At 54.1% G+C, this 24504-nt stretch overlaps 1 protein-coding gene across 1 annotated transcript in view; it reads right to left on the bottom strand.

The window, feature by feature from the left end:
* Ryr1 (ryanodine receptor 1) overlaps window positions 1-24504 on the bottom strand; it is a 116496-nt gene that overhangs the window by 34740 nt on the left and 57252 nt on the right. Inside the window, exons 53-83 of the mRNA XM_051207475.1 lie at window positions 24405-24494; window positions 23864-24004; window positions 23459-23533; window positions 23305-23380; window positions 22864-22987; window positions 22350-22465; window positions 21583-21650; window positions 21367-21488; window positions 20153-20202; window positions 19669-19729; window positions 19229-19467; window positions 17825-17906; window positions 17218-17348; window positions 15507-15839; window positions 15162-15402; window positions 13625-13712; window positions 13412-13504; window positions 12535-12549; window positions 11154-11324; window positions 9829-9888; window positions 9359-9496; window positions 8918-9030; window positions 8666-8762; window positions 7993-8099; window positions 5042-5093; window positions 4829-4900; window positions 3676-3775; window positions 3108-3187; window positions 2698-2774; window positions 1470-1543; window positions 786-803 (exon numbers count right to left, since the gene is read on the bottom strand). Of these exons, the coding sequence (XP_051063432.1) occupies window positions 786-803; window positions 1470-1543; window positions 2698-2774; window positions 3108-3187; window positions 3676-3775; window positions 4829-4900; window positions 5042-5093; window positions 7993-8099; window positions 8666-8762; window positions 8918-9030; window positions 9359-9496; window positions 9829-9888; window positions 11154-11324; window positions 12535-12549; window positions 13412-13504; window positions 13625-13712; window positions 15162-15402; window positions 15507-15839; window positions 17218-17348; window positions 17825-17906; window positions 19229-19467; window positions 19669-19729; window positions 20153-20202; window positions 21367-21488; window positions 21583-21650; window positions 22350-22465; window positions 22864-22987; window positions 23305-23380; window positions 23459-23533; window positions 23864-24004; window positions 24405-24494 (3304 nt within the window). The remainder of the gene's footprint in view (window positions 1-785; window positions 804-1469; window positions 1544-2697; window positions 2775-3107; window positions 3188-3675; window positions 3776-4828; window positions 4901-5041; window positions 5094-7992; window positions 8100-8665; window positions 8763-8917; window positions 9031-9358; window positions 9497-9828; window positions 9889-11153; window positions 11325-12534; window positions 12550-13411; window positions 13505-13624; window positions 13713-15161; window positions 15403-15506; window positions 15840-17217; window positions 17349-17824; window positions 17907-19228; window positions 19468-19668; window positions 19730-20152; window positions 20203-21366; window positions 21489-21582; window positions 21651-22349; window positions 22466-22863; window positions 22988-23304; window positions 23381-23458; window positions 23534-23863; window positions 24005-24404; window positions 24495-24504) is intronic.

The raw sequence follows: 24504 nt of genomic DNA, 5'->3' as shown, positions 1-24504 counted from the left end.
GTCATGAAGCTGGGGTCTCAAGTGTCTTTCTACACCAGTGTCCCTCCAATGTCACCACTTGTGTGACATCTGGAGTGACTCAGAAGACAGTCAGCAGCTGATATAACCCTGAGCCCCACTCCAGGCTGCAGGGGTTAATGGATTATAGGGGTTGGGGTCACTTGCACATAAGGCTGTGAGCAGGGGAAGCCTGGGCTGGGAGGAGACAGGGATTGAAAGCCACCCAACTGGCCCCAAAGCCTCCAAAGCAGCCAACCCAGGAGAAGCAGAGGGAGGTGAATCAACATGGTCCAATCAGAATAGACATCTGAAAGAAACCAATCATGGCTATAAGAACTAGATTGGGAATGGGCCAATCAGAGCAGGCGCAGTGGGCACGCGCGGCACCAATCAGAGTGGTTGCCTCCCACAAACGCTGACCACAGTCTGGGTTTGGGACAGCGCAGAGAGAGAGAGGGTGGGGTGGGGTGGGAATGGGGGAGGGCTCATTCCACCCTGGACTGGGAATCTGGGTCTGGAAGCCCCAAAGTATCCAGGTGAAAAGGGACCTTGGCTGTCTTTTCTAACTTCCGTGTTACACACGGGGAAACTGAGGCTTAGATGAAAGACTTATTAGATAAAAGGCTTATTCACAATGCCACCAGCCTCTGTACTCGCCTTTCTCCATAGGATCCACTTCCGGGCCCACCACCCTGACCTCCCTGATGTCCCAGACCCTCAGCTCCAGGGGGCGTCAGGGTTAGAAGGGGAGGGGTGAGCGCAGCAATGGGTGGCGGGAGAATTACCGTTCTGGCGATTGATGACTGGGGCAGCCAACAGGACGGGAGGAGGAAGCAGGAGAGAAGAGGAAAAAAAGAGACAGAGACAGACAGACGTACAGTGACACAGTTGAGGACACAGACACAGACACACAGAGACACAAACACAGAGAGAAAGACAGCCATAAGGAGACAGGAAGGAGTGGGTCAGCAAGGAGGCGGGATGAGGAGGAAAGCCAGGGGAGGGAGAGAGGGGGAAAGGGGACATGAACGAGAGAGAGAGAGAGAGAGAGAGAGAGAGAGAGAGAGAGAGAGAGAGAGAGAGAGAGAGAGGCGGGAGGCAGAGGTCAGGGTGGAAAGTTAGACACGTCAAAACACAGCAAAGAGAAGACTCGATTAACCGGATTAGGGACATTAATGAACAGCAACCAGAGTGAGACTTGGGGCATGTGGAGGGCAGGTCCATGGGGTGATGGGGGAGGGAACACCAGACAGAATGACACCCGGGGTGGGTCCCATGGGAAGGGAGGCCCTGGAGGGATGGAGGGGTCCTCAGGGCTGGGGGAACAACCCTGGGGGGAACCCGAGGCAACTCTTGGGAAGGGGGACGCTTGGAGGACCGGGACTGTGGGCTGGGCAGTGGCGGGATGGAGAGAGGGATCCTGAGGAAGGTGATGTCCTGGGGGAGGAGCGCCCGGAAGAAGGTCTCACCCGTTCCGTCCTCGTTCACCATGCCCAGCCCCTCTGCCTTGTTCTGCCTCTCAAAGGCATTGAGGTCCAGGACACTGAGGAAAGCGATGATTGATGTGATGTGAGGGTCTATGGCCTGACGAGGAGCCACAGAGGACCGAAGGGATGGATTAGAGGGCAGAGGGCAAGCAAAACCTGAGAGCAGATGGAAGCTGTGTCCCTGGCCCCACCCCTCGCCCTCAGCACAGCCTCCATCTCACGCTTGCTTGACCCTGCCTACCCCATCGGTCTGTCACCCTCTGCCTGGACCCCACTCTCCTCCTGCCTCCATCTGTGCCCCCACCCTCCTCCACTCTGGCCCTGCATGAGTCCAGCATGCAAGCTGAAATCATGAAGAAACAGAAAACACTGGTTAGCAAAACCTACAGAGGGGTAGGGGAAAAATCCGTAGCATCGAGAAAGGAAAGACAGATGGTAGACGGGCCATGAAGTGTAGTGTCCCAGAGTGCCCGAGCACCTGTGTCTTCCCTTGAACGGTCAATAACCTCCTGGTCCTGCTTGTCTCATGTAGCTCAGGCTATCCTTACACTCTCGGTAATCCTCCTGCCTCCGCTTTCTGAGTGCTGGGATCTCAGGGACACTTCACTTGCCTATCCTCCCCTCCATGCTGGAGAAGGAACCCAGGCCTTGCATACCCAGGCAGTCGCTCTGCCACCAAGGTACGGTGCCAACCCATAACTCATTTACTCATTTTAAAAAATGTACTTTGGGATTCGGCCACGGGTGTCGGGTCCCCTGGAACTGGGGGTACAGACAGCTGTGAGCTGCCGTGTGGGTGCTGGGAATTGAACCCAGCTCTTCTGAAAGAGCAGCCAGTGCTCTTAACTGCTGAGCCCTCCCTCTGTCCCCCACCCCCATAACTCACCCTCCCTTTTTTTCAAGAGAAGGGTCTCTCTGTGGCTTTGGAGCCTGTCATGAAACTCGCTCTGTAGACCAGGCTGGACTCGAACTCTCTGCCTCCCTAGTGGTGGGACTAAAAGTGTGCGCCACCAACACCTGGCTTCCCCATAACTCTTTCTTACAACTTGTGACATCCTGCCTTCCACATGAATTCCTCCAGCCAACTCTCTAGAATGTGTAGGTTTCTTTCCCTGGACTGGGACAGTATACGTAAAACAGGAGTAGCCCAGGCCAGGAGAACGCAGCCACCCCAGTAGCGCAGAACTGGAAGGCAGACTCGGGGTCCCACCTGCACGTTTGCATTAGCGCCTGGATACTCTGGAAGAAACCCACTTCCTTCTTGTCCTTCAGGTAATCCAGCATTTTCTGCAGTGGAAGTAGCAGGAGATGGGGGTCGGGGAAACGTGGGAGCCACTCAGGAACGCCCGGCCACACCCACCTACCCACCCACACTTTTTTTTTAAATAATAATACTGAAAACTTTTTATTAAAATAGGATCTTTTTGCTTCTTTTTGTTTGCTTGTTTACGAGGCAGGGTTTCTCTGTGGTTTTGGAAGGTGTCCTCTGTAGACCAGGCTGGTTTTGAACTCACAGAGATCCTCCAGTTTCTGCCTCCCAAGTGCTGGGATTAAGGCATGTGCCACCACCCGGCTCACCCACCCTTTAACCCTTCTCCCAAGATCCTGTGTGTCCGTTACCTGCTGCACTTCAGCGTTCCCACCATTGAGAATGGAGATGCCCAGCTTCAGGGTGGAAGACACCATGGCACCTGTCTCTCCTGGAGGTAGTGGAGATGAGGCAAAACAAACAAACAAACAAACAAACAAACACATAAATACATGATCTGCTGAATTTGAGGGCTCCACCCACCAAAACCCAAAACAAACAAACAAAAAAATCAGTCATCACAGGAACATGAAGGGAGGAGGTAAAGTGTGTGTGTGAGGACCGGTGTGCCGGTGTGTGTGTGTGTGTGTGTGTGTGTGTGTGTGTGTGTGTGTGTGAGAGAGAGAGAGAGAGAGAGAGAGAGAGCAAGGGATGGGTGGGAGACTGAAAAGCAGGCATGCAGAAAGAATTTGCAAGAGCTGGAGTGTGTATGCAGGTCAGAGGCATGCAGAGGTGGCTGCAGGTCGGAGGCATGCAGAGGTGGCTGCAGGTTGGAGGCATGCAGAGGTGGCGGGAGCCAGCAGGGTCAGCAGGGACTGGGTGGGCTTGTGCTCTCAGGGGAAAGCGGCAATGCCTAGGGTTGGGGGGCACAGACGGCACCTTTGCAGGCACTGATCATCTGCAATACCATCTCCGCGGCACCCCGGTTGTGCAGCCGTGACTGCTGGTACAGGAGCCTCTGCTTCTCCATCTCCTTCTCCTGGGGTGGGGTGGGGGGTACAGGGCTCAGCATCCTAGCCTGGGTCCTTCTCCCTGTCCGTCTCTCCAGCTACACCTGCCACTCCAAATGTGAGATCCCGCCATCCCCCAAGGGGCTCACATCCTGCTTGTCTCCTGTGCCTGGCTCAGGTCTAGGGACCTCGGGAAGGTTGGTGCCTCGAGCCTGCGCCATCTGTTCGTGGAAACGGCGCATGTGGCCGTGCATCACTTTCTAAGGGAAGCCTGCGGTGGGACTGTCAGAGCTCTTGCTTGTGTCAACAGGAAGAATCACAAGCGACCCGTGACGTCTTGAAATACCACTTAACGTCCATCGCAACCTCTCAATTATCCCCTGCTACATCTCGCTTCAGATCCAGTTATGGATCTGGTTTTGACAAGGGTCTTTCAGAGTAGCCCTGTCTTGGCTTGGGACTTTTGACCATTCTCCTGCCTCAGCCTTCCAAGTGCTGATATTACAACCAAGAATCACTATGCCTAGCTTATGAATTTTTATGCATATTTTATAAAGATGTTTATTTTCTGTGTATGCGTGTGTGCACACCTGAGTGTCTGTGTGTGTAATGTAAACAGTACCCACAGAGACCAGAAGAGGGCATAAGAGTCCCTGGACCTGGAACTACAGATGGCTGTGAGCCACCATGAGGTTGCTGGGAACTGAACTCAGGACCTCTGGAAGAGCAGCCAGTGCTCTTAACCACAGAGAAATCTCTCTAGCCCTAAATATATCCCCCTCCTTTTTAAAAACTCATGGTGTATCCTAGGCAGGCCTTGAACTCATGATACCACTGACTCCTGCTCCTGAATGCTGTGATTACAGGTGCGGGACACCATGGCTGGCTGCTGTACCCACCACGCCCCGTTGGCCATCCTGGCTCCACCCTCTACCCCATAGCGCAGTGAGTAACTTGCATAGTTCATGTTAGGGTCCTGTGTTGTTCACCCCTGAGGGCTAACTTTGCTGCTGCTGTGTATAGTTCTCTGGTCACAGGTCGGATGAATGGAAGTCAAGAGTTCCCAACCCCCATCCACCTACCTCAAAGGACACTTCTGATCCCTCCTCTTCACCTTCCTCGCCATTTTCCCCGCCCTCCTCCAGGTGGCAACTCTGGGGAGCAGCATCGGTTGCTGGTGAGAGTGAGCAGAGTGGATGCCCTGCCCCCTCCCCCACTAGCCCCTTCAGTGCAGTGAGTGGGAGGGGTGGGGGTGGGGGTAACCCTGCAGAGCGGAGAGCGGAGGCAGGACTCACCTTTGCCATGATGTCGGCATATGCCATGTACAGGTAGTCCTCATCCAATTTGCTGAGGAATAAAGCAGGGAGACAGACAGACCCAGTAGGACACCTCCCAATGCTTTCCCTTCCCTTCCCTTCCCTCCTTCCCTTCCCTTCCCTTCCCTCCTTCCCTTCCCTCCCCTTCCCTCCCCTTCCATCCTTCCCTTCCCTTCCCTCCCCTTCCCTTCCCTCCTTCCCTCCTTCCCTTCCCTCCTTCCCTTCCCTTTCCTTCCCTCCTTCCCTTCCCTCCTTCCCTTCCCTTCCCTTCCCTCCTTCCCTTCCCTCCCCTTCCCTCCCCTTCCCTCCTTCCCTTCCCTTCCCTCCTTCCCTTCCCTTCCCTCCTTCCCTTCCCTCCTTCTCTTCCCTTCCCTTCCCTCCTTCCCTCCTTCCCTTCCCTCCTTCCCTTCCCTTCCCTTCCCTCCTTCCCTTCCCTCCTTCCTTCTTTCTTTCTTGCTCTTTTTTTTTTTTTTTGGTCGTCTATAGACCGGGCTGGCCTCGAACCCAGGGATCTGCTTGCCTTTGATTCCTCTTTTCCTTTTCTTAATTGAGATAAGATCTCACATAGCCCAGGCTCGCCTCAAACTCAATATGTCGTTGAAATGACCCCAAGTTTCTCACCATGGCGCCTGCATCTTTTGAGTCCTGGGACCCCAGGTGTGTACCACCACGCCTGGTTCTGTGGTCCTGGAGATTCCTCTACCAATTGAGCTACATCTCCTGGCCTTCAACCCTTATCTCGTCTTTCTGAGTGCTGGGACTACATGTGGGTGGCACCATGCTCACCTTGAGGCCGCCCGTTTTATATCTATTATTTTAGAAAGCTGTCGGGAGATCTCCACGTGTTAACTGACTTATCTTCACAGGGATCCGATCAGGCAGGTATATCACCAGCCCCATTTTACAGATATGGAAACTGAGTCACAGACCATCTTGATTGGTCGAGGTTGTACAACTTGCACTGGATTCAGCCTACATAGACCAACTCTAGAGTCACGAGTCTCCCACGGATGTGAAACAAGACGATTGGCTTCCCCATGCCCCTTGCAGCTAGGTGGGTGGATGTCACAATCTTGACCCATGAGCTATGCGTATAAGCTTACCAGGGAGAAAAAAGGTCAAAGGTCTTGCCAGGGGTGTGGAGGGGGAAGGCTCAACCTCCTGTCTGGCATGTGGTTAGGGTGTGAATAGCCTTGGCTATACACTCCCACTGACATGCCTTCTCAGCCATGATGGACTGAAATCCACTGAAACTAAACCAAAATAACATTTTGAAACAAGATTCTGGTGTATCCCAAGCTTGCCATCCTAGTACTCAGGAGGCTGACACAAGAGATGCACAGTGAGACTGTGTCTCAGAAAGAACAAAACCAAGCGCATGCCTTTCATCCCAGCACTCAGGAGGCAGAGGCAAGAGGATCTCTGTGAGTTCCAGGCCAGCCTGGTCTACAGAGGGAGTCTCACAAAGACAGGCAAATAGAAAATACTTTATGCTTTTCAGGTCATAAGAGTCTCAATTGCACCCTCAACTCTGTCTTTTGCGAGAGCAGGCACGGAATATAAATGAATAGGTGTGGTTATGTCCCTGTAAGATGTTCTTCAACAAGCAAGAGCAAACGGAATACATCTTACTTTAACTGTCTCGGTCAAATATGATGTTTTCAATGACATGCAAGAGACTAACACAGACCAAAAGACTCCAGCTAAGATTGACAGCATAGAAAATTAGAAAGAGTGTGGGTCCTTGTCTGTCACCCAGCCCCAGACACTCTAGATCTTGGCCTCATGTTAGGTGAGAAAAATCCGCAGAACAAACAGAGTTGGTAAGAGTAGTCTAAAGAGTAAGCGAGCCAGTGTGCTGTTTAGTGACTAGTATTGTGCCAGACATAATGAGCACTTTATAGATATTGCTCTATTATTAATTTTTAATTGTGTGTGTGTGTGTGTGTGTGTGTGTGTGTGTGTGGTTTTCAAAAGTGTTTCTCTGTGTAGCTTTAGCTATCCTGGACCTTGCTCTGTAGACCAGGCTGGTCTTGAACTCACATAGAGCCATCCGCCTCTGCTTCCTGAGTGCTGGGATTAGAGTTGTGCACCACCACATCCAGCTTAATTTTAAAATTCAATGTGTGCGCACTTTGTCCGAATGTGCACCATGTGCATGCAGTGCCTTCAGAGGCCAGAAGAGGGAGCCAAATCTCCCCAAGCTGGAGATAACAGATGGTGGCCAGCAGTTTGTGGGTGCTGGTACTGAACTGGGGTACTCTGTAAGAGCAGCAAGAGCCCTGAACTGCTGAGCCATCCTTCCAGCCCTTGCCTACAATTACTAGAAGCATCCTCACTATCATTGATTACAAAGATTGTCATTAACCCATATGAAAGTCTTCAAGTGTGTTAGAAAATAATTTTCATATATATTGATTTCCCCCCACAACAGCCTGATCTTTGTCAGAAAAATGTTTTCACTTCTGTTGTTTTTATTCCAGCTCCTGGGGGGGGGGGTTGGACCCAAGGCCTTGTGCATGCCAAGCAAACATGTTACTGCCGAGCTACATCCCCAGCCCAGATGTTATCTATGTGTGACAAGTTCTTCTAGCAAACCCACGTGATATCTTCTGTGAGCCCCAGACAAGATGCTCTTGTGAGGTGTTCAGCTGTATACTGTATACAACGTTGCGCTAAAAGCTCCGATAGTTGGGGACCAGCAAGAGGGTTCAGAGGTAAAAGAGCTTGCTGCCAAGGAAGGCTGGGTTTCATAGCTTGGACCCACCCATGGTGGGAGGAAAGAACAGACCCCCTTCAAGTTGCCTTCTGGCCTCCACATGAGCACTGAGCACATATATGCATATGTGCACGCATCATGAATAGATCAACCTGCTTTTAAAGATTGAAGGTGGGCGTGCTTTCTTTTCTGATCTGGGCGCTGCCCTCACCTCTTTTCCGTCAGGGCAGTGCGGCTAAAGTGCAGGACCAACTGGTGTAGGGGGTCTGGCTTCTTCTCCTCCTCTTCCTCCTCCTCTTCCTCCTGCTCCCCGGCTTTCTGGAGGGATGGAGTGAGCGCTGGAGGATGGCGTTTTGGGGGTCCCCTTCAGTCTCCTCTCATAGCCTTGCTGAATCAGAATTTTCTCTATTTCCCCTAATCAAGCCTAAGGGGTCCCATTTCTTTGTTTTGAAAAAGACTTATTTATTATGTATACAGTGTTCTGCTTGCATGTATCCCTGCAGGCCAGAAGAGGGCGCCATATCTCATTACAGAGGGTTGTGAGCCACCATGTGGTTGCTGGGAATTGAACTCAGGACCTTTGGAAGAGCAGCCAGTGCTCTTAACCGTTGAGTCATCTCTCCAGCCCTCCATTTCTTTTCTATGTCTTTTAATTTTTTTTTTATGTGCATTGGTATTTTGCCTGCCTGTATGTCTGTGTGAGGGTGTCAGATCCCCTGGAACTGGAGTTACAGACAGCTGTGAGCTGTAGGCGCTGGGAATTGAACTCCCGGTCCTCTGGAAGAGCAACCAGTGCCCTTAACTAGGGAGCTACCTCTCCAGCCCCCAGGGTTCTCCTAGCCCCGCCCAGCCCTGCTCCACATCCCAGGCAGTCCCCAGCTCACTGATAGGTCATCTATCATGCGGTCCTCGAAACTGTGGTCTTCAGTCAGGATCCAGGAGGCCTTATAACTCTCCAAGAACATGTTACATGCTCGGTGCCTGCAAGGGCAAGGGTCTCCGAGTCTCCCCCACTCCCCGCGCATCTGCAGCTCTCAATCCCAAGACTCAGCCCTATTGGCACTCCACCCTCCCGACTCCCCTCCTGTTCCCTTCCTCCAAGTTCCTGGCGCTCTCCTCCTCCCTGGAGGCCTTACGTGGGCAGGTTGTACAGGGGCGTCATGCGGAAGCAGGCTACCACTGCCCTCCGGCGCTGCTTGGACAAGAGTTTATGCCACACCGCCTTCTTGGACTTGTAAGGGTGCTCCGTCTGGAGAGTGGGGCAGTATGTCACATCCTCAGATCATGGCACTGGCCCCAGTCCCACCCAACCCTGAGGGGAGTGGCTCATGTGTAAGTCTATAGGCAGACAGAGCGGAGCAGGGTCAAAGACCCCGCCCCCCCCAACAGAACCCAGGCATCTTCAGGAGGCCCCGCCCCAGCCCCAATGCTTTGTTCACCAATCCTAGGTTTCTTGAGTGGGGTCCTCGGCATCCCGGGGCAAGGCTCAGCCGCTTTCCCCAGATCCACACACGGCTCCTAGTCCCGCCCATCACCAGCAGGCCCCGCCCACAGACTCAGCCACAAAAGGTACCAACTTGGTCCAGGTGATAGAGAACAGCGGACACTTCCTGGACTCTGCGCACAATTTTCTCGGGGTCATCGGCATCTTCCTCGCGGCCCGGGACACCGCGGTACAGTGCCATTTGCCAGCGTAGAGATGGGGAGCCTTCGACCTGGGAGGGGTAAGGACGTGAAGGCGCCTCCTCCCATCCCCTGCCTTCCTACTGCCAAGCTGAGGTGGGGGCTCGAGAACCAAGGTGCCCTCTTCAGGGCTGCCAAGATGGATTAACGGTTCAGGGTCCTTGCTGCTAAGCCTGAACATCTGAGTTCAATCCCTGGGACCCACGTGATACAAGGAGAGAAATGATTCAGGCAAGTTGTCCTCTGACTTCTACACGCTTGCCAGCACACACACTAAATACATAAGCATAATTTAATAATAATAATCAATAATAATAATAATGGCCCCTCCTTCCATGCCTGGTGCTCCCCACAAAGGACATACCTTTCCCTGCAGGTTGAGGTTGTTTTGAAGGAATTCACGCACCTCCTCATCTGTGTCTTTCTGGGAAGAGATGGCCCACTGAGTCACCCTGGAGGCCTCTCCCTCCTCCATGACCCGTAGCCCTCCCCTTTCTAGGCCTGACTCCCAGGACTTGATGGTTATGGCCTAGGAGGAATGCAGGCTGAGGACGGATGTCTAGGGAGAGTCACAGGCTTGCCGTGAAGGGACAGAAGGGATTAGTGAGCCTGGGGTGTGTGTGACAGGGGACACCATCAAAAACCAAACAGCCCAAAAAGGGACTTTTCAGGGCTGAATAGGGTGAGGAATTTTGGAGGAATGAGGTGATGGGGTACTATGCGGTAACTGGCAAGGTCACCAGAGGTTATAGGAAGCTGGGAAGGTCAATCAAATGTCTGACTACCCAGGGCCAAAAGAGGAGGCAGCTGGTTGAAGAGGAACTGGAGGCTCAAAGTGAGGGGATGGGGGGTCTGGAGGGCTCCAGTGTTCTAAGGACACCACATCTGCTAGGAGGGGAAGGCTAGGCGTGGCCTCCAGAGTCCCAGGAAAGGATCGGTGCAATACAACAGGAGAATTCAAGTGCCCTCGGGAGGCTAGCAGAGCAGGAAGCTTCTGGTGCTTAGAGGGGGACTTCGCAGGGGTCCTGAGGCTGGAAGGAAGCATCGCCTTGTCATTCTATGTATGGGAGAATTGGTTTTTTTGTGGGGAGGGGAGGTCCCAGCTGGATTGATTCTCAGGACCCTTTGGGACCTCAGAGGTTGGGAATTGATGGCCCTGGGAAAGGGGACGTTAGGATTTTGGGAGGCAAGTGCTTTGAACCATAAAGGTTGACTGGGTGTCATCAGAGGCCTGAAGGCAAAAGGAGGTGAGCCAGAGGGTACCCCAGAATTCAGTCATGAGGGTGTATGGGGAGTCATAAGGAGTTCAGTGAGTCTTGGGAGATTTGGGGTGGGGGCATCCTGATGGAGATTTCAGACTCCAGGTGTCTTGGAGGGGATCATGAGGGTCTCAGTGGTTATAACATGGTTGTGGGGGGAGAGGCCAGTGGGCCCTAACAGAGCTTAGTGGACCCCTAAGGGTCTCTGGCTGCAATTGGGGGTTAAAATGTGCACCAATCCTAGGTTTCTTGAGTGGGGTCCTCTGCATCCCGGGGCAAGGCTCAGAGCATCCTAGAGGGTTTGATAGTGTCAGGGGTCCTGCAGGGCTTTTGGGAATCCCACAGTAGGATTCTGAGAGGCTCCCTTGGATCCTAGGGTTCACGGGGTCCTGGGGACAGGGTGGGGTGCTGGGAGGGGCTGGGCAGGTACCAGGGCATAGCGGGCTTTGGCCAACACAATGAGGTCCTGGTCAGTGGGAGCACACATGTTTAGTCCGATTGGCAACATCTTCTTGAGTGTGGCCACGATCAAAGATGTCTGCACCGAGTACCGGTCTCCCCGGCGTTTCTTCTTGGTGCGTTCCTGGTCGGAGCCACCTGACTGCAGAGACACCAGGCTCAAGGCTTGCCCAAGTCCACACCCCACTGCCCCAGCCCCAACCTACAGCCATTTTACACAATCCAGCTCCTAACCTGTATGGCAAGCAAGGCCTCTAACATCAGAGTACCTGTCTATTTCCGCCCTGACCTTACCTTGTGCCACAGCCCTGACCACAACCTTCCCACCCCATCCAGAACCCGCGTTCCCCACTTCTAACTGGAGCCCTTATATGTCTCCCTGGTTTCTCAAGCTTTACTGATCTCTAAGAAAATTCCAGAGTCCCATGTCTACCATGCTCCACCCCACACTTCACACCCCAGACCAAGTTTCCAAAAACAAAGATGTGGGCCCACAAAGAGCCCCAAGAGACAAGATAAGTTGGAAGACAGGGAAGACACTGAAAAGACCGAGGTAGGCAAGGACACCAGGGGACAGGCAATGCAAGAGAGATCTGGAAAGATCCGGAAGCCAAAACACGGAACACAGAGTCCCACAGCCATGTTCTGAAGTCTTGGGTGCAGACCTCTCCCTGGCCAAGGCCACTCCAGTCATGCCGACAAGAAGTCCCCCAGTGGCAAGCTGCGGCCAGAGCCCCATCCAAGGCAATGCCGAGCATGGCCCAAGTGCCAGACAATGCCCACATCCTACATGCAACATTTCTAACCCTTTCAAGAGCCCCGGGCCTGGGGACCATCGGTGGATGCCATCAGAGGCACAGAAAGATGACATTGGCAGGAGTCACAGAGCTCACAACCATCACTGGGCTCTCCCCACATCCATTCAATGTCAGAGCCCAAAACACAGGCCTGTGCACAGCCAGGGCTGCCCCCAGCCATGCAGCTGTCCTACCCCACCCCATCCCCCTGGAAGTCAGCCCACAATGCAGGTTGATTTTTTTTTTTTTTTTTTTTTTTTTGGTTTTGTTACAAAAAAAAAAAAAAAAAAAAAAAAAAAAAGAAGGAAGAAAAGAAAAACCACCACCAAACTCAGAGAAAAGAAATAATTCAACAACTCGTCAAAACTCATCAAAGCTGAGAGTGGGGGAAGGAGTGGGTGGTAGGGAGGAAGAAAACAAAGAGGGTAGAGGATGGGGGCCATGAGCAAAGGACAAAGGGCAGGGACGGGACGGGACGGGTTTGAGAGGATGGGGCTTGGGTGGGAACAGGTATTAGCCAAAAGCCATGCAGAAGGTTCCAGATGTGGCGCTGACCTGTACGTCTCCCGCCTGCTTCAACAGGTTGCAGACAGAGACAAGAAGGGTTACCCCAGCTGGACAGAGAGCCCCAGACCCTGGATCCTCTGCCCACCCTCCATCCGACCCATCCTTTAGTTGAGCGTTTCCAGACCTTGACTTAGGGGTGCTGTTCTTTAGGATCCCACAGAGGGCAGTTGTGAACAGAGAGAAAAGAAAGGGAGGGTGTGGAGTGATGGGGAGAGAAGGGAAAAAAGGGGAGATAGGAAAAATGAAAAGTGATGGGGGAGGGGAGGGGGTAGAGGGGAGGGATGGGGAAGGAGATGGGGGAAGGATGGAAGGGGACGGAGGAAAGAAATTGGGAAGATGGAGGAAGATGGAGTTGAGGAAGAGGAGGTAGGTGAGGAGGAGAGTAATGTGAAAAGGAGGGCGATGAGGAGTGAAGGTACCCGAAGGGTTAGAGTGAGGAGGAGGGAAGGCGTGTGCCCTGACAGCTAAAGGGTACGTGACTGAAACTGCAGGCGACTGGGGCAGGAGGGGCCAAGGAAGTAGTCCTGGTTGGGATGCTCCCGTCCCCTCCTCCGCCTGGGTGGGATGCTCCCTCCCCTCCTCCGCCTGGTTGGGGTGCTCCCTCCCCTCCTCCACCTGGGTGGGGTGCTCCTGTCCCCTCCTCCGCGTCCCCTCCTCCGCCTGGGCGGGGTGCTCCCGTCCCCTCCTCCGCCTGGTTGGGGTGCTCCCGTCCCCTCCTCCGCCTGGGTGGGGTGCTCCTGTCCCCTCCTCGGCCTGGGCAGGGTGCTCCCGTCCCCTCCTCCGCCTGGGCGGGGTGCTCCCATCCCCTCCTCCGCCTGGGCGGGGTGCTCCTGTCCCCTCCTCCTCTGCTCTGCTAAGCACTCGCCTTGGCCATTTTGCTCTTATTGTCGGCAGTCAGAAAGGACATGTTGTTGATCTCATTCTGGACCACAAAGTTCTGTTCCTCGCGCTTAAAGTTCTGGTGGAGGAAGCATCGTGGGGCTCAGACCCCGAGACCGGGAGGAAGCACCCGAGAGGAGGCCGGTAGGGGCGGGGCTTGCAGCGTGAGGGGGGGGTTCACTCATGGATGGGGACTCACGTGGGACTTGGACCAGTAGATGAAGATTTCGCCCACCATTCTGAACAGCTCCTCTGCGTTGGGGTTGGGCTCTGTCAGCCAGTGTGCCCTGGGGGTCAGGAAGGAATGGGTAAGGTGTGCAGGGGTCCCCAGGGAGACTCCGAGGCGTTCATGGGAACCAAGAGACACTCAGCAGAGGGGTGCAGTGTTTTAAGGGAATCTAGTCAGTTCTGTGAAAAATTAAAAAGTCAGATTTTCTTTTTTTTCTTTTTTCTTTTCTTTTCTTTTTTTTTTTTAGACAGGATCTCAATTTGTAGCCCTGGCTGGCCCAGAGCTCATTATGTAGATCAGGCTTGCCTCAAAGTCACAGAGATCTGTCTCCTGAATGTTGGGGTTCTTTAATTCCATGACCGTGTCCTGCCAGACATTTTTTTAAAAAAATTCAGAGCAGGAGGACAGCAATCCTCCTGCCTCAGCTGTTTGAGGTATATGCCATCATACCCAGTTTGGAATTTTCTAGCCACTATGAACTGTAGATAACTGATGTTGTAGATAGGAGGATAAACGTGTCTTTTGCAGCATACTGCTTTTTGTTTGTTTGTTTTCAAGACAGTTTCTCTGTGCAGACCTGGCTGTCCTGGAACTCGCTTTGTAGACCAGGCTGGCCTGGAACTCACAGAGATCTGCCTGCCTCTGCCTCCCAAGTGCTGGGTTTAAAGGTGTACGTCACAGTTCAAGTGCTGTCCAAGTCTGGAACAGAGTTTATAGAGAGTGCACGCCATTGCTTGCTGCCCCCTGGCAGACATAGCTAATCAATCACAGAGCCCAAGACAACCTTACAATGTTTTTGACAGGATTTTGGAGTACTAGCTATCTAAGTAGTGCTTTTGGTTTTGGGAAGATACTAGTTAGCAATTGGCTGACACTTTTGCACATCTTTTTTTTTTTTTTCTTGAATACCTGTGTTCTTGGGGGATTATTAGGCTAAACAGACTCTACCTGTGCTCCTTTCTCCTCTCCATGAAGGAAGCCTGACCACTGGGCTTCACTACATAAGCAGGCACTTAGTTCCACACACAGGGAGACACTGTGTGTGTGTGTGTGTGTGTGTGTGTGTGTGTGTGTGTGTGCGCGCGCGCGCGCTCGCGTGTGTGTGACAAGTCACCCTGTAGTGGATAGTGTGACCCTCATGGGGTAAAGGATCAGAGGGGACAAACCCAGGAAGGCTGACTGTGTGTATGTGGGTGCACGTGCTGGCCCTTGCTACCTTGTTTGAGACACAGGCTTTGCTGTCCACCACAGCGGGCTCCGGGCTAGGTGGGCTCCAGGTTTCCAGACATTGCCTCATTTCCACCTCCCGCTCACCACAGGAGCACCGTGGGATTGCAGACGCGTGCTGCTGTGTTCACTTTACATGGGTTCTGGGTTCCAACTCAGGACTTTACCCACTCAGCTGTCTCCCCAGCTCAGAGGGGACAGGGAGGGAGGGAGGGCTGCACAGGGCTGGAAGAGGACATGGCGGCTGAGGAAGCCAGAGTCAGGCCCGGGCCTTGCTGACCTGTTGTTGTCCACGTAGCGGATGAGCAGTGGGTAGAGGGCGTACAGGTCACGGCAGAGCACGGAGAACTCGTCCCGCACCAGGAGCTCACCCTCCTCGGCTTCTGCCTTGGCCTCCAGGCGCAGCTGCTCCTCCTCGGCCACCACCTTCCCTGCGCGCTTACGCAGTCGCCCAATAGTAGGGATGAAGTGGGAACGCAGGAGCTCCGGCCTGGCACGACTCACAATGGGCTGGGCGAACACTGCGGGAGGGAGGGTGGGCGTCCGTGTCGCTGGCACCAGACCTCCGACCTCCAACACAGCCCCTGACCCTCACTCCCAACCGATACTCTCTCAGAGGACCCACCCGCCAGCCGCTTCATCCACGAAGCCTCGTCGATGCCCAGGTTGTTGACGATGATCCGGAGGATGTTCCCCAGCAGGGAATTGAGGTGGTCGGAGGTGACAGCTGTGCAGGGCGGCGGAGCCCCCGCGGGCAGGGCTGGTGGAGGAGCCTCGGGCCCTCGCTCCCACCAGCGGGGCAGGTAGCTGCACAGCATAGGCAATGTAATCTCGATGACATGTGGCATCTCCGTGTAGCGTGCCCCGGACTCGGCCAGCCCCCCGATTTCTGCCATGAGCCGCTCTAGCACTGGGATGTCAGGACACATCTCCTCCACACTGTTGGGGAGCCCCAGGACTGGGGTGCAGGGATAGGTCAGGGTATGCCCACTGTTAACTCCCAGACCCGCCCTACACCGCAGCCCTACGCCGCAGCCAGCGGACACCAATGAATCGCCCTGTTCCTAGAAGGATCCCCAAGACCCCCTCCTCTCTCACCCGCCATCCAGGTTCCTTTCACAAGCCTCCCAGTGAGACCCAGTGTCCCCCAAGTACTTTACACCCCAAACCTGACTCACCCCTAAAGCCGCCAATCCGAAAACATACTCCTGACATGAAAAACATACTCCTGACATGAAAAACATACTCCTGACATGGAACTTGGCTCACTGTGTAGACCAGGCTGGCCTTGAACTCGCAGAGGTCCACGTGCCTCTGCCCCTGAGTGCTAGGAGTAAGGGCGTGCGCCACTCTATGGCATGGAACTTCCTCACTGAACTTCTGAAGCAAGAATCCCATTTTTTTTTTTTTTAATCCAAACAGGGTCTTGGGCAGGCCTTGAACCCTAAAAACCCCTCACTCCTCTGGTCATCCAAGCTCCACCCCTGCTATGTGGCAAGCCACCAAAAGCACTTTGCAACCCTGATGCTCCCTACCCCACACTGAAGTAAGATACCCTGAAGTAGCCTAAGCTGGCCTGAAGCTCAGCATCTCTCACTTCTAAGCGTGGAGAGGAGAAGTGTGTACCAGTGTCATGTCTCAGAGCTCTATACTCCAATCTCGCCCCTTGAAACTCATGGGCCGTCACACACTGCTCCCTCCCATGGGCTGGGAATGGGTTTGGGGGGTGAGTGGGGGAGGGTGGGAAACTCAACTTCATGTAGCCCAGGCTGGACTAGATTTTACTAAGGAGTGAAGATAACCTTGAGCTCCTGCCTCTCCGGCCACTCCCCTTTCGGGTGCCCATGCCACCATACCTGGCTGAGTTTGGGGAGCACAGCTCGACTGACTATAGGACACGCCTCCTGCTTGGATATTTTCTGAGACTCACACCTGGCTCTAACCCCGGGTCTGTGTGTGAAGATAGGATGCTTGCCTGTGGCTTGTCTAATCACTTCTGAATCTTGCCCCTAAGTAGCACTCCACACATACTGTGAATGAAGACCCCTCTCACTCAGACCTCAGGGACACCGGGAAGGACCCGCATTCCTAAGCCTCATATTACCAACTGCATAATGAGCCTCACAGCTCCAAGTTCCTCTGACCCCCTAACTCTCCCAGTGGAGTGGCTTCGGATGGCCCCTTAGAGCATGGCCAGGACTCCTCAAGCTCTGACCGTGCACCACTTCTATCCCGGAGAATTCTCAGATCCTCACAACGTAGATTTAGGGATGACACTACAGCCTCAGGGCGGCTCTCATGTGACCCTGAAAGCTGCCCCTGTCCACACAACTCACTGGCCCGTTCTCGAGGAGACTTGGTGGTGTAGACGGAGCAGGCGTTGTATTCATTCAGCTGAGGCTCTAGAAATGCCACAGGCATGGCTGCAGCCAGGCGGGCCAGGCATTCCCCGAGGGCTGGCCGCAGCCTAGAAGAAGAGTCCCAGTTAGCTTCCATGAGCTCCATCCAGCTCAGAAGCGCCCCTCCTGGTCCTCTCCGGTACAGCTCTTGGACTCACCCTTCGCTGCATGTCTTGCAAAGACTTGTACGCAAACTGAAAAGTCCCCCTCTAGTGATCCCTAGCCTGCTGCCGCCCCGTTTCTGCATGTCTCCCACAAAGTCAAGCCTGCTCCCCAGAGAGAAGCCACTCAAGCATCCTTAGTCAGCAAATGTCGGGTTCCCACTCTCTCCCAGACCCTACAGCCTCCTATTTCTACGCCTGGCCTTTCTACTACGCGCCCTCTTGTGGCGTCTGGAGTGAACTTCAGCTACTCTGGTATAGTGGCAGGTCCACGGTTTGAACATCGCCAGCCTTGCACCTCCACCTCATTTCACAAGTCCCTTCTCTCCCCCCATAGCCTCAAAATGCCTATCTAAGCCTCACAGTATGTCCCAACTACTTACTTTTCCACGTAGGGGTTCCTTGTGGTGCCCAGAGAGTAAATACTGCACAGCGTTCGGTAGCAAGAAACTTGCACGTCATCCACTGAGGAGAAGGGAAGGAGAGTGAGGGTCCGGTTGTGCCCACCATGCCAGCCTGCTCCTTAACACCTTCGCTGTCACCGCATGGCTGGTGGGTAACAGATGCAGCCATAGAGTCCCGTCACGTTTGCTTTGTAATTCGGGCAAGGCCAATTCTCTCTTAGCCCCAGGGTTCCCATCTGTGGAGTGGGGTCATTATAGTACCTTCCACATTGGACAGTTCAAGGATCGAATGAGCCCCTTTTTATTATTATTATATTATTATTATTTGTGGTGTTTGGGGTGGAACTTGAGCCTCATATAGGCTAGGCAAGTGCTCTACCACTGGACTACACCCAATCCTCAAATGGTTTAATTCTTAAAAAGCAGTTAGAGAAGAGGACACGGGAGGGGCTTGCTAAAGGGTAGTTGCTTATTTTTGCTTGCATCTCTTGGATGAACATGACGGTGCTTCTTCTAGAACAATGCACACACAGGAGTGTGTGGCTTTGGGTGTGCTTCTGCCTCGAGGGCCAAGGTAAGAACCTCACTCACTGTACAAACACCTCGCGGCCAAAAGAGGAGGGGGTGGTATCGGGATTTAGAAAAGATGACAGAGAGAAAATCAAATACAATGGAAGTGACCTCACAGTATCTATATTTCTTCTGTGTGTGTGCTTGTGTGATACAAGTGTGTGTTCCAGTGTGTGTATGCATGTGGAGGCCAGAGGTCAAAAGCAGCCAATTGCTCCTTTTCCTTCTTTATAATTTTATTTTTTAAAGAAAGGATCTCACTATGTAGCTAGTGAGCTATTTAGCTAGATTGGCGCTCACTCTGTAGCCCTGGCTGACCTGGAACTTGCTATATAGATCAGGCTGGCCTTGAACTCACAGAGATTCACCTGCCTCTGCCTCCCCAGTGTTGAGATTATAGGCCCAGCTCACCTTGGTTTTTGATGCAAGGTCTCTCCCTGACCATGAAGCTCCATACAACCCAGTAATCTACTACTGAGTTGCATAGCCTCAGCCCTTGGTTTTCTTCTGCTTTAGTTCTGGCTGGCCCAGAACTCACTATATATAGTCCAGGCTGGCCTCAAGCTTGCAGTAGTCCCCCTGCCTCAGCTTCTTGAGTGCTGAGACTGTTTACAGGTGGGCACCACCACTGTGGCTTTTGAACTCACATCTTAGTTAATGCCTTCTGTTCCCTACATTGAACTGACTGTGTGCTTTGGCTTACAACAAGAACACATATGCTCCAACACCCGATGACTCCCCCTCAGAATGGGCAGTGTTGGTCAGGCTGACACCCACCCCATGCCCCTGGCCCTCCGTGTCAGGAGCCCTTACAGATGACATCGTCTCCAAACTGGTGCTGGGCGATGTGCTGGAAGAGGGTGGTGAGGACAGGCAGCAGGGCCACCGTGGTGTAGGTGAGGTTCTGGCCCACGCCCTTCACCTGCGTGCGCGCCTGGGACACCTTGCCTAGCCGCAGGTTCTCCGCCATCTTCTCGATGTCCTCGGAGGCACTCTCAAAGAAGGAGCGGAGCCCAGCCTTCACAATCTCAGGGCCTGACTTCATCACCGTTCTAGGAGGGGTGCGCAGAGCTGCAGCTGCACAAGCGGAATGTTTCCCTGTCCCCTTCCCACCTCCACCCCTCCCCTCCTCCCCTTCCTCTTCCTTCTCGAGATGAAGTCTCACCATGCCACCTGGTCTGGGGTTCAGACAGCATAGAAGGGCTGGCTTTGGGGACGTGATTCAAGTGTGTTTGGGTACACCCAAGCCATACCTGGCATCCAGGGAACGTGCCAATATGTGAAGACAGTTGACCACAGCCGGGGCATCCGTCCCTGGGAACCAAACACGGGTCAGGATGAAGGAGGGCCCCAAGGCTAGCGCCTCCTTACATCCGTAACACAACCCCTTTTTCTCTGACCCCTCTTCCTGACTAGGTCCATGCTACCCCACATCTATCCCACCTGGGTGTTCACAATCCCCTGGGTGCCCCCCCCCCCCGCTCTGACTGCTCTCCTTCCTTCCCTCCCTCCCTCCCTCCTCCCTTTCTAGCTCTGACCTCTCAGGGCTGTCCCTGAGTGGGACAGTGACCTGCATGATTAACTATCCCACCTCCAGAATGACCCAGTCCAGGTTCAGAGGAAAAAATAAATAAACATAAGAAGGAGGCTGAATCTGGAGTTCTTTCTTCAAGGTGGAGTTAGTGATGGAGGAAGCCAGTAGACCTGGCAGGAAGGCTCAGAGGCTGGGCTACTCACCAAAGAGAGAGACTCGGTGGCGGACAAGAGCAGCGAGCTTACAGAAGAGGCTGAAGAGAGAGAGAGGGACACAAGGAAAGGGAACAGGGAGTGAGGAGACCAACTAGATGGAAGATGGTGGTGAGGCGATCAGAGGAGATAGGAACCGAAAGGATGGGGGGGGGGACACACACAGAGGAGGGTGGCAGGCAGAGCAAGCAATAAAGAGATAGGACCAAACTTGAAAGCCGCAGGCAAGGAGTGGCTCATTCTTAGAGACAGTGATGGGCTAGAATCCCCCAGTGAGGGGCTGGGGTGTGGCTCTGTGGCAGAACCCTGCCTAGAATCCCCCAGTGAGGGGCTGGGGTGTGGCTCAGGGGTAGAGCCCCTGCCTAGAATCCCCCAGTGAGGGGCTGGGGTGTGGCTCTGTGGTAGAGCCCCTGCCTAGAATCCCCCAGTGAGGGGCTGGGGTGTGGCTCTGTGGCAGAACCCTGCCTAGAATCCCCCAGTGAGGGGGCTGGGGTGTGGCTCAGTGGTAGAGCCCCTGCCTAGAATCCCCCAGTGAGGGGCTGGGGTGTGGCTCAGGGGTAGAGCCCCTGCCTAGAATCCCCCAGTGAGGGGCTGGGGGTGTGGCTCAGTGGTAGAGCCCCTGCCTAGAATCCCCCTGTGAGGGGCTGGGGGGCGTGGCTCAGTGGTAGAGCCCCTGCCTAGAATCCCCCAGTGAGGGGCTGGGGTGTGGCTCTGTGGTAGAGCCCCTGCCTAGAATCCCCCAGTGAGGGGCTGGGGTGTGGCTCTGTGGCAGAACCCTGCCTAGAATCCCCCAGTGAGGGGCTGGGGTGTGGCTCAGTGGTGGAGCCCCTGCCTAGAATCCCCCAGTGAGGGGCTGGGGTGTGGCTCTGTGGCAGAACCCTGCCTAGAATCCCCCAGTGAGGGGCTCTGTGGTAGACTGCTTATTTAGCATATGTAAAGTTTAATCCTCAGCACTTCAAGAAAAGGAAGTCACAGCAATAACTGGCCAGGAGAGGTGATGGGAGTGAGGCTGCCTTTGTCATAGTGATCCATTTGTGTCACTTAAGTCCTGGGAAACCATTTTAGTCCCAGGGAAACTTGGGATAGTTGGTCGCTCTAGAATATCTCAAGGCAGAAACTTCCATCAGAGCCCTTAAGAGTTGAGGTTCAGGAATAAGAGGTTTGGGATTATAATCCTGTAAGGTCAGAGGTCACAGGCAGCCCACCTGGTGATCATTTCCTTCTCCTTGTTGGAGGCGTGGCCACCACTGCCCAGCACTTTGGCAGGTGTGGACAGGAAGTAGAGACAGTGGTTGGTGAAATATTGGTTGATCAAAGGAAGCAGAATCTAAATGGAAAAGGAAATGGGAGGGTGGGCTGGGGGAGGGGTGCAGGGACTCTCCCAGAGCACAGCCCCTCTATCTTCTGAGCCCACCCCTCACCTTAGCGAAGAATTTGATCTCCTGTTCATGTGGAGACTTCTCCACTCGTCCACTGCTGACCACAGCCTCTGTGGGGAAGGGCAAGAAGGGGTCATTGTAGGTTTAAGCGGAGGAAGCCAGAATGTTCTGGTAGGAAGGGACACTGGGGGCGGAGTCAGGAAATGATGGCAGACAAATTCTCTCTCTCTCTCTTTCTTTCATACCTGCTCTGGCCGCAGTCAAGCCAGGGGGCCTCTGACCACCTGAGCGAGGTCCCTGCTCAGAGCCCTTCTGTGGCTCCATCTCTGTCCAAAGGACAAGCTCTTATCTCCCATCTACCCACAAAGCCCAGCTTGCCTCACCCTATGTCCTAACACCGTTCTGTAGTCACTCTGCTCCAGCCTGAAATATGGGGGGATGGCTTTCACAAGCTGTTTGCTGGTGCACCCTCCAGATGTCCAAACGTCCCCCTTTGTCCCTGGCATCTTGGCATAGATGTCACAGTGTCACCCTATTTAAATGACAGCCAGCTCCACACACCCTCCTCTTCCCCCAACACTCGACAAGGTTTAGTTATGTGTGAGTCTAACTGTTAGAATCCAGAACAGGGATGCAGACGAAGAAGGTCTTTCTTTATCTTGCTCCCTGCTAATCCGTCCCCATCGTCCAAAGCAGAGCCTGGTCCGTAACTGATGCCTGATAAATACTGGTTGGAACAAGTGTGTGACCTGGTGCCTTAGGCGAGTCTTTACAGATAACATGGAAGGCAGAGAGGCAGCTCTTCCTACCCAGATGGGCGATGAACTCCTGGGAAATGTCCATCCAGCGCAACAGCTGCTGCAGGAAGCCAAAGGCAAAGCGCTTCTCAATGGAAGACGTGTCCAACTCCATGTCCTTAAGGCCTCTGCATGGAGAGACCAGAGGGGTCAGCTCAGACGCAGGCCCTGCCCTGTTTCGCACGCCTTAGTGGGCAGCCCGTGCACGCTGCCCACTTGCTGTCCTTCCTCCAGGTCCTTCCTCCACCGGCCTCTTCTTCATTTCAGCTTGTTTTCTCCATGCTCCATCCCCTTAGACTCATCTTTGTAGCCAGTCAGAGGCCACGCCCTTTAGCATCTCTTGTGGTCAAGCCTTCACTCTCCAGGCTATTCCTCCCCCCCAACCCCGCCTCCCAGGAGGGCCCCCTTGTCAGCTCCACCCTCTGGCTTCCTTATGGCCCCGCCTTCGTCCCCAAGCCCCGCCCCCAAATCGCCTTCCTTCCCTTGCTGTGTAGCAGCTTCTGCCCAGGTTTCCCGGCTCACGTGCCTGGTGACAGCGTAGCCATTCATCTGCAGAAACTTGAGCAACTCCTGGGCCTTCTCTCGGTCCCGTGCCTTCTCCTTGGCCGTGAGCGTGTCGTAGGGGACCAGCAGGGGATGGGACCCACCCCCTGGGAACAGCAAAGATTAGAAATTTGGGGCCAGGGAAGCCCAGGTCACTCTTAGTGCAGTTCCTGCAGCTGAGTTACCTCCTGCACAATTAAAACGGTGCTAACAGTGTAAACATCGTTTTCCGATGCTGGACTCCAGGGCGGTGGAGCAGAGCCGGTGTGAGCGATTTAGTAACGCCACGAAGCCCGGACTCTAACCGACCGCAGGGCTTATGAAGGGGGCACTAAAGAGAAGGGAGGAGGACTGCGGTGGGGGGGGGGATGGGGGTATGTGGCGGTGTGTGTGTGTGAGGTGGGGGGGGGATAGATGCCCTCACCTTTGGCCTCCAACTCCTGCTTCTTCTTTCGCCCCCACGTGTTGTGGTAATTTTCCGCCAGTTGTTCGGCCATGGCCTGGAAGCGAGATGCACAGAGTCAAGGACCAGTGTCAGGCCGCCCTGTGCTTCCCAAATAAAGGGTCCTCGATCTCACCTGCAGCTCCCGGGACAATGTAACCCCGCTGAGGTCTGGGGGCTGGGGGCTGTAGCCTTCTCGAGGGTCATATGTCTGAGCGGGCAAGAGGGAGAGGGAAACCCAATGAGCTCTGCCCCTGGCTCCGGAAGCCTTCCCCAAGCCAGCCCTTTCAGGCCCTGTCTCTAAGCCACCGTCCTCTGCTCTTTAGTTCCTCATACGGGGTGGGGGGGTGGGGGGGTGGGTTTGGGGCTGAGATTTCTGCTCAGGGCTGCCCCTTCTCCTTACCCTACCTCCCCTCTGCCAGGCCTCATTGCAACCCCACCCATCCAGCCCACCCCTTTTCATAAGGCCTCCACCATTTGGCTCCACCCCCTCAATCCCACCACCTCTGACCCACCCCGACCGGCCCCTCCCCTTGCTCACCTGGGCAGTTTGGGATATCTTTCTCGTTTTTTTCTTCTCTGCCTTTTGCTCCTCACCTTCCCTGGCCTTCTCCACTGTCCACTCCCAGGCAATCATGGCCTTCAAGGACTCTTTGATGGGCCAGCGGTAAATCTCTTTGTCCTGGGACAGACAGCGGAAGCAGAGTTGGTAGAATGGGACCAGAAGGAAGACCCCTTCAGCTTCCCTGGCCTCTTACAGGCTCGACAGGGAGAGCCTCCACCAGGGGCTAGGAAGTAGGATGTGACACAGTCAGGATTAGAACCCAGGATTCTACCGTCCTCTGTAAACAAGTGTCTCACACACAGCACCATTACCCATTTTCCAAGCGCCTCAGAGAGGCCTTGCTACCAAGGACTTTCTAAGACAAGAGACATAGGGGCTCTGGGGTCCCATTCAATCTTGAGAGAAGGCAAAATCCATGACCAGATACCAACCTATGAAGTGCCTCGCTCCTCCCCGGGCCCCCTAGATTTTGGAGTTTTGTTCTGACCTCTGAGCTCAGGCCCTAAGGGTTGGTCACCTTCTCTGAAAAGGTCTTGTAGGGTCTCAGCATGGGATGGGTCTTCAATTCTTCATCAACATTCTCGCCATAGGACCAGTTGTTCTGAATCTAGAGGTGG

This window comes from Phodopus roborovskii, unplaced genomic scaffold, assembly GCF_943737965.1.
Source record: "Phodopus roborovskii unplaced genomic scaffold, PHOROB, whole genome shotgun sequence".
Taxonomy (NCBI): domain Eukaryota; kingdom Metazoa; phylum Chordata; class Mammalia; order Rodentia; family Cricetidae; genus Phodopus; species Phodopus roborovskii.
Note: the sequence above shows the minus strand (reverse complement) of the source record. Positions and strands in the feature narration are given on the sequence as shown.